General features: G+C 55.4%; 1 protein-coding gene across 7 annotated transcripts in view; it reads left to right on the forward strand.

The window, feature by feature from the left end:
- Positions 1–14,694, forward strand: part of LOC130595064 (septin-9-like) — a 131,830-nt gene that overhangs the window by 100,145 nt on the left and 16,991 nt on the right. For 6 of the 7 annotated variants that reach the window (XM_057401428.1, XM_057401432.1, XM_057401431.1 and 3 more), the window contains one exon: positions 13,878–14,069. In XM_057401428.1, coding sequence (XP_057257411.1) covers positions 13,878–14,069 — 192 coding nt within the window. Of the gene's footprint in view, positions 1–7,019; positions 7,110–13,877; positions 14,070–14,694 lie in introns of those variants that run through there. The other variant, XM_057401433.1, reaches the window with a different exon arrangement.

Raw genomic sequence — 14,694 nt, forward strand, 5'->3', positions numbered from 1 at the left:
TTGTTCCCTGGGCTCCCCATCCTTGTGGGAAAGAAACATCTCTGCCATTCAACCCCTAAAACTCTCCGGCTCATGCTGGCTCACCCTCATCACCCCGAGATGTGGTCCCCACGATACTGGGCAGTGTCGTGATGCTCATGGGTCCCTCCCCATGTGTCCTCGTTGCCATCAGTGATGGCTATGGTGCGTGCAGCTGAGCATCACCTGTGGGGAATCTGGCAGTGGTCCTTTGTCCTGTCCCTGATGAATCCCAGGAGAACTAGTGCCAAGGTCTGGCCACTATGGGGGTGCTTTAGGGCCACCAAACCTGGGATAACTCTTGCTACAGATGCAAAACCTGCTGGCGGGGCCTGGTCAAATGGGGCTTTAAAAGACAAATTTTCTTTGGGAATTGGATTAAGGCCCCTTTTTCTGCGCTGGGTGGATGCGGGTGACATGAAGTCTCTCTTTGTCCTGCACTGTATTTCTGGCCCAGCTGCAGTGGGTTAACCCTTTCTCATCCCACACAATCCTGATGATGAATGGCCCTTTGCTAAGCAACGGGGACCTTTTCCCAGGGCTGCTGTGGGTGGAAGCAGGGACACTTGGACTGTGTCCTCCTCATGTGCAGCTGGGGGGCTGAGTGGCAAAGCTGTGATGCCTGGGTAGGGGACCATGGTGACATGTATGTGAGAAAGGACCTGCCCTAGTGCTGCTTTATGCTGCCTTTCCTTGGCATTTTAATCTGCCTTTATTCCCCCAGATAAACTGGTGGAAGGGGAGATGTGCCCCAGTCCTGCACTGGGAGCAGAGCCCTCTTGGTGCTGGGGTAGCCACAGACTGCCTGGATGGCACAGAGGGACATGGGAGGGGACAAAAGCCACAATGAACACAGAGCCTGGGCCAGCTGGCCAGAGCAGAGAGGTGCTTGTGTGCTGCTCAGAGAGCAATTGGCATGGCATTTGTGCTCCCTGGGGCGCTGATGCCCAGTCAGGCCTTGGCACTGTGCTGGAGGCAGGAGCATCCTTTTGTCAGGAGAAGACTCAATTCCCAGCCAGCAGCAGAGCCATGGTGAGCAGAAAGTGCCCAGACGGCTCCAAGGAAGCCCTTGGCTCCCTTGCCCAGGGCCTGAGGAGGCAGCTTGGTTTGGTCTTGGCTCAAATCTGCTGTGTCTGAGCAGAAATGAAGGTGACTGCATGGCTGCGCCTTGGGAAGTGGTGGCTCTCAGCATCTCATGCCACACACCCAAGGCTTGGGTCCATTTCACCTTTTTTCCTCCGCTGTGCCGCATTGCTGCATCACCTTGGATTCACCCCCATTGCTCTCAGCATGTGAGGTAAATAAGCATGGCTTATGTATTTATGCAAAAGCCAAATGGCAACAGGGACCATCCCTGCTGGGGCTGGCTCCCTGCAGCACGGATTCTGTGCTGTTATCAGGGCAGCCTCTGATAAGAGCAGAGGAGGGATTTCCCCACAGGAGGTCCTGGACCATGTCAAACAGCACCAGGAGGGGCTCTGCAGACCTCTGGCAGCAGCGGGCTTGCACACCACAGGTCTGGATTCTCCCTGTGCCCCTCTGCTTGGCCCAGTGTTAGGACGTGATCACCCCAAGGCTGTTGGAGAAGCGCAGCCATCTCCCAGATCTAACCCAGGAGCAGATGGGGACTGAGCAGGACTCGCAGTGCTGGGAGCTGCAGGAAAGCAACGCGTTTCCCTCTCCCCCGTCCTCCTCCTCTCCCCCCTTCTCCTGACCTTTTCCCATCAAAACACAAAGCACTATTATTCGTGGAAAAGCACCTCCATCAGCGGGGACAGCTGGCCTGCAAGCAGCTTGCTGGGGATGGGTTGCTATTAATTAAGCTGCAGGAGACAGCCCAGCAGCTCGGCAGCTTGAATGGAGTTTTCCTTCTTTTCAAGGTTAGGGTGCCCTGAATTCTTTCTTCTTTACCTCCAAAGAGAATTTATAGGTTTAAAAGAAGCAGCCCACAAAGGGTGGATAAAGGCCCTTTATGTGCAGCTTGCACAGAAGCACTGCTGGCGATGAGGGTGCAGAAGGTCTGCAGGGATCCTTAGGACACCCCAGCACTCACTTTGAGCTTGGTTTGTACCAGGTGGATGCTGTGACCCCAAGGGATGTCACTGCCTGGGCAGCGCTGCAGCATCTCCTTGCCATTGCCTGGGCATCTCCTCATCTAGAAAGGAGATCCCACTTTGGGGCAAAATAGAGCTCAAGCTACTACAGTGAGTTTGCTTGAGCTGTGGGGTGAGCCAGGCAGACTGAGTTCCCACTCTATAGCATTCCCCCTTGCAAAGGTGATTTCTTTTCACCAAACTCATCCTCCACCCCTGCTGCTGAGTCCGCTTTGACCATGCTGCAGGTGCTGTGAGAAACAGGCAGCAGTGGAGGATGCTGGACCCCTTTGAGGTGCCCTTTGCTGTGTGGGACCCACAGATCTGCGTGTCCCCCTTTTCTCCAAAGGGCAGGATATTGGGGTTTGGTGGAGCTGGGCTCTGGGATGCTTGTCTAGTGGTGTACAGAGGATTTTGCTTTACCCTTTGGGGAGGTATTTGTCCTTTGTGATAGTCTGGCTGGGGGTGTCTGGGGAGCAGATCATACCCTTGAAGAGAAGGGATGGGGATTGCTCCTAAAGGAAAGGCAGGAAAGTGCATTTCCTCTTGCAGGGCTGAGCTGTGCCATCTGCAGAGCTGTCCTGGACCCTCCCGAGCAGCAGTGCTCTGGTCACCAGTCCCTGCTGAGCCAAACCTGTGCTCAGACCTGCAGTGGGGAGAGTTTCCTGGAAGCTGCTGAGTGTGCTTTGTGTCTGTCTGAACTGTCATGTCAGTAGCAAAAATGATACCCCCTGGAAGGGGGAAGGATGCTTGAAGGAATGTATTTCGCTTGCTTTCTCCAAATATTTGTGACCCCAGAGTGGTTTTGTAGCAAAGCCCATTCCCTTCTGGAAAATGATGGATTGCTCAGGCATGGTGAGGAGCCTCCTGCCTTCCTTGCTCAAGTGAGCAGATGCTGCAGCTCCTCTGCAGAAGAAATGTTGCTGAGGAAGGGAGGCTGCTGCAGGGGCACTGCTGGGATGTGACACCAGGCAGCAAGGCATGGCCTCCCTGGGGAGCGGGATGTGGTGCTGGGAAGCAAGACATGGCCTCCCTGGGGAGTGGGATGTGATGCTGGGAAGAAGGCATGGCCTCCCTGGGGTGACTAATGCCAAGGACACAGTGCTAGCTGTGTGTGCTGGCTGATGGCAGCATGTGGAATTATTGCTTCCTTCCTTCCTTCCCTCCTGGAAAATGGGAGTGGGCTGAAGGTGTCTGGCTGGAGAAGCCCTTGGTTTTCAGTGTGGTGGGAGCAGGAACATTCCTTGGTGCCATGTGTAACATTGGTTCAATGAAACAACCATGATTCAGTGATGCTGGCAGGTTTGGTTGCCTGCTCCTGGCCAAGGCCCTGAGGGGTTGATGATGGTTGCTCCCTGTGCTGCCTCAGGATGTCCCTGCTCTGTGTGATGGAGCCTGCAGGGCCCTGAGATGCTCCTGGCAGCATCTGCATCCCATGGTACCTGCTGCTCCACTGCTGTCTCTGTCTAGGGAGACTTAAGCCACCAACTAACATCTTTTATGAAGGAACTGGTGTGATACCTGCAGAGATCTCAATGCCAAAAGCCAGGTAGCTTGAAAGAAAGTAACAGCATCAGCTATAGACATGGGAATCCAGTACAGAAGGAAGGAAATACTGTTTTGTAGGTCTTACAATTACAGACCTTCTGGAGAGTTATCCTGCATGTTCGGAAGGGACCATGGCAGCTGCCTGCCAGAGTGCTTCCCAGGCAGTAACACCTGCAGACCTGCAGCCAGGCTCTTAGGGAAGTGTTGGGGTTCGTTTTAGATGTTCCTGGTGGTATGGGATGCTTTCTGCTCCTGCTGGAAGTGATGGTGTCTCTTGCAGTGTGTAAAACATTATATTTTGGTCTTGTGGTCTGCAAGCCCATGACCTTTTCTTAATCATGCTGCTTTCCACTGAGCTTTATGCTTTACCAAGGTCTCTGGATGTGCTTTTCATTCTGCTATTGATCAGAGATTATAAATATAGCTGCCTGGATTTCCAGCTCTCCATCGAAGTCATTGGGGACTTGCAGGTGGTCAGCACTGCTGTGCTACTCAAACCATCAAATGATTTACTAAGCCCTAACGGTGCACTTATAACTGGGGACTGCTGCAGTGCAGTACAAATTGGAAATGTCCCTTCAGCATTCCTGTGGAGGTGACAGGAGGTCCTGAGGATGTCTTTAGAGGGGGGCAGATCAGGGTGAAACATGTTCAGGACCAGGCTGGATAGTGCTTGGAGCAACCTGGTCCAGTGGAAGGTGTCCCTGCCCGTGGCAGGGGGTTGGAACCAGATGAGCTTTAAAGTCCTTTCCAACCCAAACCAGCCTGGGATATGGTTCTTTGTTGGCACCTTCTCCAATGAGCCCTACCAGCCCTGCAATAGCACCCTGTGCAGTGTGGCTGTGACATGGGGACCTGCATAAGGCAGGCAGGAACCTTCCTTGTTTTGGATTAGTTGCAAGATTAAGAGCTGGATCTGTAGTTAGTTCAAAACCTTTAGTAGAATTGCAACAGCAAGAGGGCCTTGCTGGAATTGCTCTAAAACTCTGATTATCAAGAGAAGAAAAATGACTTTGGGATTTTAAAGCTCTGAGTAGGGGATGTGGATCCAGCTCTTGGCTCTGTTGTAAGTTTTCTGCATGACCCTGGGAGAGTAACTTAATCCTTCTCCTGTTCATCTGCACCATAGGGGTAAGGCTGCTTCCCTCCTCTGGTAGGTCCTGCCTGTTTGCAGAGTGAGCTCTTGCAGCCAGGAACAAGCAGTGGGAGAGCAAGTATGGCAGGGCCCTGCTCCCCATGCAGGAATAGAGATGCTCCTGGAGTAACAAATCTCTGAGGTGGCTCCTTGTCACTCTGTGAGTGCCTCCTCTACACAAATAGCCCCAAAGCCACCCAAGAGCCTTCACAAGGACAGCACAGTTACCAAAGCCTAACGTATTTATTTGCTTTGAGGCCAAGGATGGCATTTTCTTGTCCTGAGCTGCTTGCTCCCCTGTCTTGGGTTGTTTCTGAGAAGGATGAGATATGTCTGCCCATGGCAGGGGGCTTGGAACTAGATGGTCTTAAGGTCCTTTCCAACCCTAACTATTCTATGATTCTATGAGTTGAAACAAAATATTTTCTATGGATTAATCTGAAAAACGACTTGTACAGTGTGAGCTCTGTCCTGCTCCTCCTGAAGAGCTTCAGTGACCGAGGGGGAACTTTCCTATAGTTGGTTGGTTTTGTTCCCCCCCCCCCCCCCCCCCCAGGTAAGACCAACATCACATGGTTTCAATGGGAAAAAGTACCACAGAGGAGCTAGTTCATGTGGCTGAGCATCCTGGGTTCACACAGGCCTTGGCATGGGCATGTGAACCCCATGCTGGATGCTTAACACCTGCACAGCACTACAGATGTGGTTAATGTGAGGGCAGGGATGTGAAGAGTGAATCACATCTGCAAAGCCCACGTGCACCTGAGATGCCCCGAGGAAGCACCGCATCTGAGTGAGCACAGCAGAGCTTTGCTGAGCTGCCTTCCCCCTCTGCTCCTGCCTTTCTCCAGCTAATGCAAGGCTGGAGGGACTTGCAAACAGACCCAGCTGCTCCTCGGGCAAGCCCAGTTTGGCATCTAGCATTGGATTTTCCTGGAGATTAAGGAGATTAAAACACTAATGCCCACTGATAGGGGTTAAAGTTTAAAGCTTTATTAAATCATAAAAAGTGGTGTAATCCAGCAGAAGGCTACATACAGCTGCAGCGTAAGCAGATTGAGGTTGGGTTTCCTGCCTGGGTGCTGGGGTGGAGGTTTCTCAGAGCTGTTGCTGCTGGTGGTTGGAAAGGGGGAAGGGAGGTGACAACCACGAGAGAGACACAAGTTACAAACAGGGCAGGGTGTGATGCTGTTGGCTGGGCAGCGGGGTTTGAGTCTGGAGAAGTAGTTTGACAATAGTCAGTGATGCTGATAACAGGTCAAAGGGGATGGACAAGTACCAGCCCCTGACTTAGGGGCTGTGCATGGGAAATTGAGTCTTCTGGGTATCGAGGACTGCAAATGTGCAAATCTGGCTTAGCCCTTTTGTTGCCTGTAGGCCTTTGTCTGGGAAAGCAGATCTGAGAACTGCAGGGAGCTGGGGGAAAAATCATCCCGAGATCACAGGGTAGGTCAAAGTGACACACCAGAACCAGGGGTCCCAAGGAGCCAGGCTGGCTTTGCAGGGTGGCAGTGAAGGGAGAGAGAGCCCCTTCTGTTCCTGGCCCTGCTGTATGGAACCGGGGTGGGGGCTTCAACGCCCACCAGGTCAGGCCAGCACCTCACACACTGGTGATGGGAGCAGGGCCAGGAGGTGCAATCACCTCCCTGCCCCATGCACCTCGCTGCTGCCCTTTCCACTGGTGGGAGATGTGGTGGTGGTGAGGCTCTGGTAATCAAGATACAAGGCTGGAAGAGCTTGCGGAGACAGATATCTTCATTCAGCTTAACGGACATGATTTTAAGGAGCAGCGAGGCTGGCGTGTGTAGGCTGCTGTCTCCAGATGTGGCCCAGGGGTCTTCAAACAGCTGCGGAGCAAAGGGAGCCCACGGTCAGCGGCGTTAACACCCACCGGCGCCTGGTGTCGATCCCTGCTGCGGGAGTTCCAGGACGCTGGGCAGCAAAAGGCGAGTTTCATCCCGGAGCACCGAGTGCCGGCAGGGCTGTGCTCAGCGCTGGGGACCTGCCCTTGCCCCTTGGGCTGCTCGGCATGGGACAGACTCGGTCCCAGCCTCGCTTTTCCCGATGGAAGTCCCCAGCGGGTTTCCCCAAACCCTCCCGCCTTTGTTCCTCTATGGGCCCCCGGGAGCTGGAAACCGCCTTGGGGTGAAGCAAACTTCCCGGGAAGAGGCTCCATCCCCCCGGGCAGGGCTGGAGGGGGAGGAGGCAGCGTGATGGGGGAGGAGGAGGAGGAGGAAGGGCGATGGGGGAGGAGGCGGAGGGCAGCGCGGGAGGAGGCGGGGAGCCGCCGGCTGCCGGAGCCGCCGCCGCCGCGGGTGAGTCGCCGGTGCCGGGGGTGGGGGGGAGCTGAGAGGGGGCTCATGGAGGGGGGGAAGTGGTTTTGGGGGGTGAATTAATCAGGGGAAGGGCCTGAGAGCGCGGGGGTGGGGGGGGGGGGGTCCCGCCGATTCCCACGCGGGGCCCCGGACACCCGAGTGCGGAGTGGGGGGGGGGGGGGGGGGAGCCGGGGGAGCTCATCCCGCACCTCCCGCCCGGCCCCTCGCCCCTGCGCATCGCATCCCCCCAAGAGGGGCCGTTGTTCGGGGAGGCCTGGCCGCGATGCCGGCATTGTCCGGGGATGAATAGCGGCTCTGTCCGGGGAGGGGGGGAACCTCCTGCGGGGTCCCGGCGGCCCTGCCCGCGCTGCTGCCCCCCATAAACGGGGCTCTCGGGGCGTCTGGGACAGAGCTGCCCTTCGTGAAAAAAAAACCCAAGACGAAAGAAACAAAAACCTTACCCCTAAAAACCCAAAACACCAAAAAAAGGGGAAAACCCAGCAGCAAAACCCCAAGCAAAAGAAAGTCATTACAAGCTAAACTAAGCCCGCGGGTGTAACCCCCCCGCGGAGCACGGGTTACTCCCGCACCTCGGGGTGCTGCTTTTCCCTCTGCTGTAGCTGCAGAAGTCAGCGTGGGAGCTCAGCCGGGTTTGGAGGTGCCCGGGGCCGGACAGATTCCTCCTGCAGCGCTCTTTGGGCGAGCTGAGGCTGTGGAGCGCGGCCGGCTTCTTTGTTTTCAACATAGAGAGCTCTGCGGAGCAGCAGTGGTGGGCGAGAGGTGCTTGCTCACACCCAGGGGCTGGGAAGGGTCCTCCACATCCCTCCTGTGAGCACCATCGCTCAGGATGGACACGGCTTGGGTCCTCTCCCCAGACCCACCCGGGAGTCAGCTCTGTGGGGGTCCTTGGGCACCCCGAGCATGTCTGTAGGGAGCAGAGGCTGCATGAGGCTGGTTGATGTAATTTTTGCTGGTCTTGGTGTGCAGGAGAGTTCCCTGGTGGGGGGGTCATGCCCAGCGAGGCAGGGCTGGTCTCGGGGGCAGCTATCACTCCACCTCCAGGGAAGCTGCTTATGGAGGGAGACCTTGGGGCTGAGTGGTCAGAGCCCTCCACGTGCCCGAGGCTCAGTTTGCAAGACTGGAGCACACAAGACTTGGAGTTATTTATGATCATCTCCTTCCTTTTGCATTTCTCTGGGAAAACAAGAGAAGAGCGTAACAACTCCTTGCAGGTCTCGGGTAGGTGGTTTGGGGCTGCTGCCTCACGTGGTTGAAGAAATGAGGATGTGCAGTTGCCGGCTGTGCTGCAAGGGCTGGCACGTGTCTGAGTGGGGTATGGTGTTATGGGGGGTACAGGCCTTGCATCATATCTGGGGTGCCCCAAGGCAGCACAGGGGCTTGTGCCTGAGCTCCCAGGTGGCACTTTGTGAGCACTTGAAGTTGCATCCGGGCAGAGCTGGCACCACGGTTTGACCTCTGGGATGAGCTCGCTGCATCCCAGCCTATAAACATCCGCCACAGGACCTTGTGGCAGCTGGAGGGTTAAGCCGGAAGGGAAGCAGCAGTGGGGAGCCCTGGAGCATCCATCTCTTGTAAATGAAAGAGCTAGTGAGGGGTGAGCTGGAGGGGTGAGCTGTGGAGGACTGCTTCCGGAGTGGGGAGGGGACGGAAGCACATGTGGGAGCGAGCTGGGATGGTTCAACGTGCTGTGTGTGTCCGTGACTTGTGCCCATGGCTCAGTGCTATAGCCCTGTCTGGTCACCTACTGAAGTGCTTGCTCCAGAGCAGGAATCGCTGCTTCCTTTCTGATCTCTCAAAATGGATTTATCCCCCTGTTGTGTGAGTAGAAGGCTTCAAACCTGGAGCATCTTGCATGCTCAGGAGGCACCTGGCCGCCTCTCTGACAGCGCTTGGATTGATTTGGTCTAAGTGTAGTTAAGCATCCTCCACTATTTCTGGGTCATGTTTGCTGGCACCTGTGCGGAGATACAAGCCGAGAAGGAAATGTAACTGGTTGGTAGGTGGGCCTGGGCTGGTGGCCAGCCTGAGACCATAGCCTCATGCCCAGGGATGCGAGGGACAGGCTCCAGCTTTGGCCTGGCTGTGCCAGCCAGTGCAGATAAATTGCAACTGAACAATAGAAACGTCCCTAAGTTACAGTTTGGTGCTGCAGGGTCTGTGGTGGTGGCTCTGCATGCCAGGCTGAGCTCTCCTCTGAGGTGCAGTTTCAGCCCAAGCTGTGTCTCACATTCCCTGGTACCCACACATCCCTCTGGAACCAGTGTGGATCTGCTGCGTGCAGTGCTGGGGAATCCCGCAGTGGCTCCGACTGGGTAGCAGTGTCTGGGTTTGCATCCAGCCCTGGCTTTGCTGCCTCCTTCCTCCTGCCTCCTCCTGTCCTCTAGAAAGAGAAAGCTGTGGCTCTGCCACCTCCTCCATGGGTTGGATCCATTTCCGTAGCTTGTGGTCACTAGCCTGGTGTGCAAAGGGGAGAGTTGTGCAGTCCCAGTGGCTGGCTGTAGTTAACTGGGAGCTATAAATTCACCCTTTGGTTCCAAAAATATCTCTGTTACACCCTACAGCCGCAGTTTTGTAAGACTGCTGCTTCCAAAAATTGACAGGTTACTTGGTGCACGCTGCTCCCTGGAAAGCTCAGTATCCCTTGTGGATGCTCAGCTGCCTGGGAAGCTGTTACATTCTCACACCCTGATATACCACTGCTAGCTGCTGTGAATCTTCTCTTTGTGTTCACATGAACCCATCCAGCAAACCTGGAAGCCCTTAGTGCTCCCAGTCTCTGTTGTGTGGAGGGAAGGGGAGTTATCCCACTGCAGTGTCCTGGGTGCTTGTCGCTCTGCAGAACCGGCTGCAGAATCACCAAAAGGTGGCAAATGCTTGGCGCTCGCTGCATCCAGGGATGTTGCTTCAGTTTGCTCAGCAAGCTTTAGCATTTCTCTGTCAGCTGCATGTACAGTGTGTGAATGGCTTGAGTCTGGTGCTGGGGCCATGCAGAGGTGCACTTACTGGCCTCTCTTGGTGGCTTTATGGAGCTGCTGAGAACCGGGTCCATGACCAGTGCAGGGTCAGCTCTGCCTTTCTGGGTCACCAGCATCCCACTCCCTGCGCATTGCTGGAGGAGAGCATGGAGATGCTGGGTCTAGCCAAGAGCTGGGGTATGTGAGATGTTCCCAGTCCAGCCTCTCCAAGGATTATTTAACCTTCATGTATCTGCAGTGGAAACACTATTCTCCTACCAAACCCTTTCCCAAATCCTAGGTGAGGACTGCCAGGCATTCCGGGTGAGCCCAAGGCCTGGTTTTGCATCCCGTGCCCGCAGCTGACCTGGGATGTTGCATCAGTGCAGCATTCCGCAAATCCCATCCCGTGCACAGCATCCAGCTGGCTGGAGGAGCAGGGGGCTCCTGGGGGGGCTCCTGGGGCTCTCCTCCTTGCGGGGTGCCTTTTGTCAGCTGCTTTGCAGATGCTGGGTTTGGCTCATGCCTGACACACATCAATTACAGTGCAGCAGCTCCGAGCCTTTGGCAAAGTCAGCTTTGGAGCAGCTGTCCTGAGTCAGGCTGGTGCCCGGGCTGGAGCTGTGGGCCTGGTGCCGCTCTGTGCAGCATTGCCCTGACGGTCTCAACATCTGTGCACATGTGGAGAGGGTTTCCCTGGCAGGGGAGGTCTAAATATGGCACAAGCACGTGTTCCCCCGTGCTTCATGTTTATCCAGGAACATGCGAGCAGGAGGGAGCTGCAGGCTCAGCCCCCATCAGCAAAGCAAGTAGTGAAGCAATGGTGCATGGGGTCTGAGCCTGCTCTCATTAGGGACCTGGTGACAGCGAGGGATTTCTGACAGTATAGGGTGTTTATCAATCCATCCCTCCTTGCACTGCTCTGGAAAGGTCAGCTCAGCGATGCTGGCACCGGGAATGCTGCAGGTTTGGCACTATCCCCACAAAGAGCACAATGGGTCAAACCAGTACAGGATCTGGCCATGGTGTGCCCTGGACAGCCACTGCTGCTGATCCAGTTTATTTCTAGGATCTTTCTGTCCCAGACAAGGTCTGCTGGGAGCGCTCTCAGCCACCCAGCACAGCATCCCCACCTGCCTATGCTATGGTGTGGTCCTGTGTCTTGGCCGCATCCTGCCTCTGCTGTGGTGCCCGTGCGCTGTGCTGCTGAGGAGCATCCCGGGTGGCAGTGAGCCTGTGTGCTCTGCAGGTGGCAAACCAGGTGACAAACTGCTGCCTGCCATCGCCTTGTGCTTCCTGTGCCTTTTGTCTTGCTGGGGCCCGGGGAGTCCGGAGGCCTCCTTCTCACACTGAAAGCAATGTGGTGAGGCAGCTTCTGCTCCCTGTGCTGGGCACAGGTTTGCCTGCACATCCCCCTGCCTAGGGAGGGGGTCACCTCTTTGCCTGCTGCTCCTTAGCAGAGCTTGATAGATGAGCAGCAGCCAGGAGGTGCTGGAGATGCTCCTGGCCTTTATCACATGCAGAGGATGACTTTCTGCTCTGTTTGTTTCATTTCTTTGTTTCTCAGCGCATGCTGCTGGACCTTATCTGCACCGATTTCCCAGGCTGCTGTCCCATCCAGCAGGACCAGAATGCTTCAGGTTCTCTCCCATGCATGCATGGAGGAGTTGAAGCCATTGCATAACCCAGCCCTGCTGCTGGTGGCAGCATATTTTCCGTGTGATTTAGTTGGGTTTGTTTTTTTTCCTAGTGGTATCCAGGGTGGGTTTTCTCCCCTTTTGGCCTTGCCATCTTGGAACAGGGCTCCTTTGGATCTGCCTAGAGGCCTCAGGCACGCCACGTTGATCAGCTTTGCAAGGGGCAGTGTGGCAGCACGTTTCCAGCTGTGCAATAGCCTGAATCCATGTGTTCCCCCAGAGGAGCATGTTGCTACCATGTGTGGTTGCTCTCTGGCAGCTCTGTGAGTACACTGGTCTGCACAGCCTGGGATTGAGTGTTGGTGGAAAAAAGTGCTCAAAGTGACCCAGCAGTCCTTGGGATCAGTTTTGGGTTTGCTTTCATTCTTTTTGCTATACTTTTTTCTGCTTGGCCTATGTTAGAGAGCGCTGTGCTAGCAGGAAACCAGCGCTTCCGCCTTGCAGACCGCAGCAGGCTCAGTCTGATGCTGCTCCTGCCATCACCGGAGAAGGGATGGTGGGCTTGTGTTTGGAGGAGCCCCTTTGGACCAGCCATGCTCCTACAAAGCCCCTTGGAGGGTGGGAGAGAAAACCAGGCAGCACTTCATCAAAGGCCAGGAGTAACAGTGGGGTTGAGAAACTGAGCTGAGAGCCCTGTTGCTCTTTGAAGGAATGAGGATGAAGACTTTGCAGTAAGTCCTTTCCAAATAATCATGGAATGGTTTGGGTTGGAAGGGACCTTAAAGCTCATCCAGTTCCAACCCCTGCCACAGGCAGGGACACCTTCCACTAGAACTGGTTGCTCCAAGCCCTGTCCAACCTGCCCTTGAACACTGCCAGGGATGGGGCAGCCACAGCTTCTCTGGGCACCCTGTGCCAGCACCTCAGCACCTTCACAGGGAAGAGCTTCTTCCTGATATCTAATTCAAATCTACATCATCAGCATCATCATAAATATGCATTGCAAAGAGCTTAACAAGGATAAAATGCTTGCTCAGGCGGATGGTTGCAGGGACTCTCCCTCTCCATGCCTGCACCAGGGCAGCTTGCTCTGCAATGCTGATATTTCCAGAGCTTGCAAGGACCTGGCTGACCTTACCCATGTTCTGCCTTCATGATATTTGCTATATCCACTATGGCAACATGAAGGAGCTGGGGCTGAGTGGGAGCAGACTGAATCTCCCAGTAGTGCATCAGGGCCAGTTTGTCCTTCCTGGTGTCAGATGCTCCTGGTGCTTCAGGGAGTGGATGGTTCCCTGAATTCTGTTAGGAAGCTGTGGGTGTATATCTGCTTCTGAAGTGCTTTGCTGACCTGGAGCTGTCTTGCAGGGCTGATGATGGTCCTGTCTCTGCGGGAAGCTGAAGGGTTTGGTTTCTTCAGGCAGATATTGGCAGAATTAGCGCAAGATCACAAAAGCTTTGTGGCTGTGGGGGTGTTGTCTGGCACGACCCGTCCTGATGCAGACGTGTTGGGTTGGGGTTTTCAGCAAGCTGGAGCCAGCAGGCTCTGTGCTGTGTCAGCTGGAGCTGGAGGAGGGCACATGTCCGTGGATGCTGAGGACTTTTCTGTGTCCTCAAAGCCACCCTGTTCCCTGAAACGTGGCCACGAGGCATTCCCAGCAGCAGTCTGCATAGTGCTGTAATTACAGTGGTAGGGGAGCAGGCAGGCTGTGTAGGTCTGCAAGGCTTTAACTGCAGGGCCTGGGCACAGGGCTCTGTTGCTAAAAGCCTTCATCACTCACTTAAGTAAACTCCAGCCCCAGGCCAAGGACTTTCTCTGTGCTGGGTTCCACTCCTTGGTGGCAGATCTGCTGCTCCCTGGTGTGCCTACTGCTCTCGCAGCAGCATCCCTTTGCAGTGGCTTGGTGATGTGGGCAGGGATCAAGGTGAATCCAGTAAGTTAAGAAGGGGAAACCCAAATTCAGTATAGTTACAGGTGAAGGAAGATCCCATTTGCCTCCTCCCTCAGCCCCCTGGTGCCCTGAGTGTCTGCACATGCTTTATTCCCTCTTTGGATGCACCAAGCAGCTCCTTTCTTTCCCTGCCCAGGAGCAGCAGCATCCCTGTGTGCTTGGCTCTGCCTGCCACCCCTCACAACCCTCTTCTTGCCTCTGCAGGTCCAGAGGCAGTTCCCAGCCACGCACCCGGCATGACGGACGTTCCTCGGGATGCCGGCCCCAAGCAGGCGGCGCCGACGCGGCCGGAGAAGCCGGCTGCGGACTTTGGTTACGTGGGGATCGACGCCATCCTGGAGCAGATGAGAAGGAAAGCCATGAAGCAGGGCTTCGAGTTCAACATCATGGTCGTGGGTGAGTTCTTCCCTCCTCGCCAGCTGCTCGCAGCGTGGTCGGCGAGTTGGGTTTGTTCTGCTGCGATGGTGTTTGGCCTCTCTGGAGGCCCCTCAGGAGCAGCAGCTGAGGCTCAGCACTGGGGTCGCTGCCTTAGGAGTCAGCAAACCCTGCTCCCGAGGAGCTGGCTTGAATTCAGCTGTCGTTAAAGCTGTCAGTGGGACATGGCCTTTGTCCCATGCATTTTCCAATGTCTTGGGGTGCGTTACCCATGGGGACATTCCAGAAAGAAGCATCCCAGGAGGTGTCCGCATGCAGGGAGAGAGGGCAGGAAGGTTGTGTGTCCAAATCCTGCTGCTTACAAGCTCCTGTTCATCAGCTTTACAAGGCTGCAGGGGGGTGGCATGAAGCACTTTTATTTCAGCTAGAGCCCACTGGCCACTCTGACTGCAGCATCTGCTGGGGGGGGTCTGTGCTCCTGCAGCCCCTCTGCTCTGGGACTGCATGAGCAGCTCACCAGCAAAATGCTGGGTGTGCTGGAGAGCTGGGTGCTGCAGGACACGGTGTGAGGGGGAAAAGTGGAAAGAAATGAGCCTTTTATGCTCTTTTCCAGGTGTGGGTGTTTGCCTGGTGCTGTGCAGCCCTT

The sequence above is a fragment of the Pezoporus wallicus genome, unplaced genomic scaffold (assembly GCF_028554395.1).
Source record: "Pezoporus wallicus isolate ANWC-B61680 ecotype Strahan unplaced genomic scaffold, APGP_CSIRO_Pwel_v1 contig_8702, whole genome shotgun sequence".
Classification (NCBI taxonomy): domain Eukaryota; kingdom Metazoa; phylum Chordata; class Aves; order Psittaciformes; family Psittacidae; genus Pezoporus; species Pezoporus wallicus.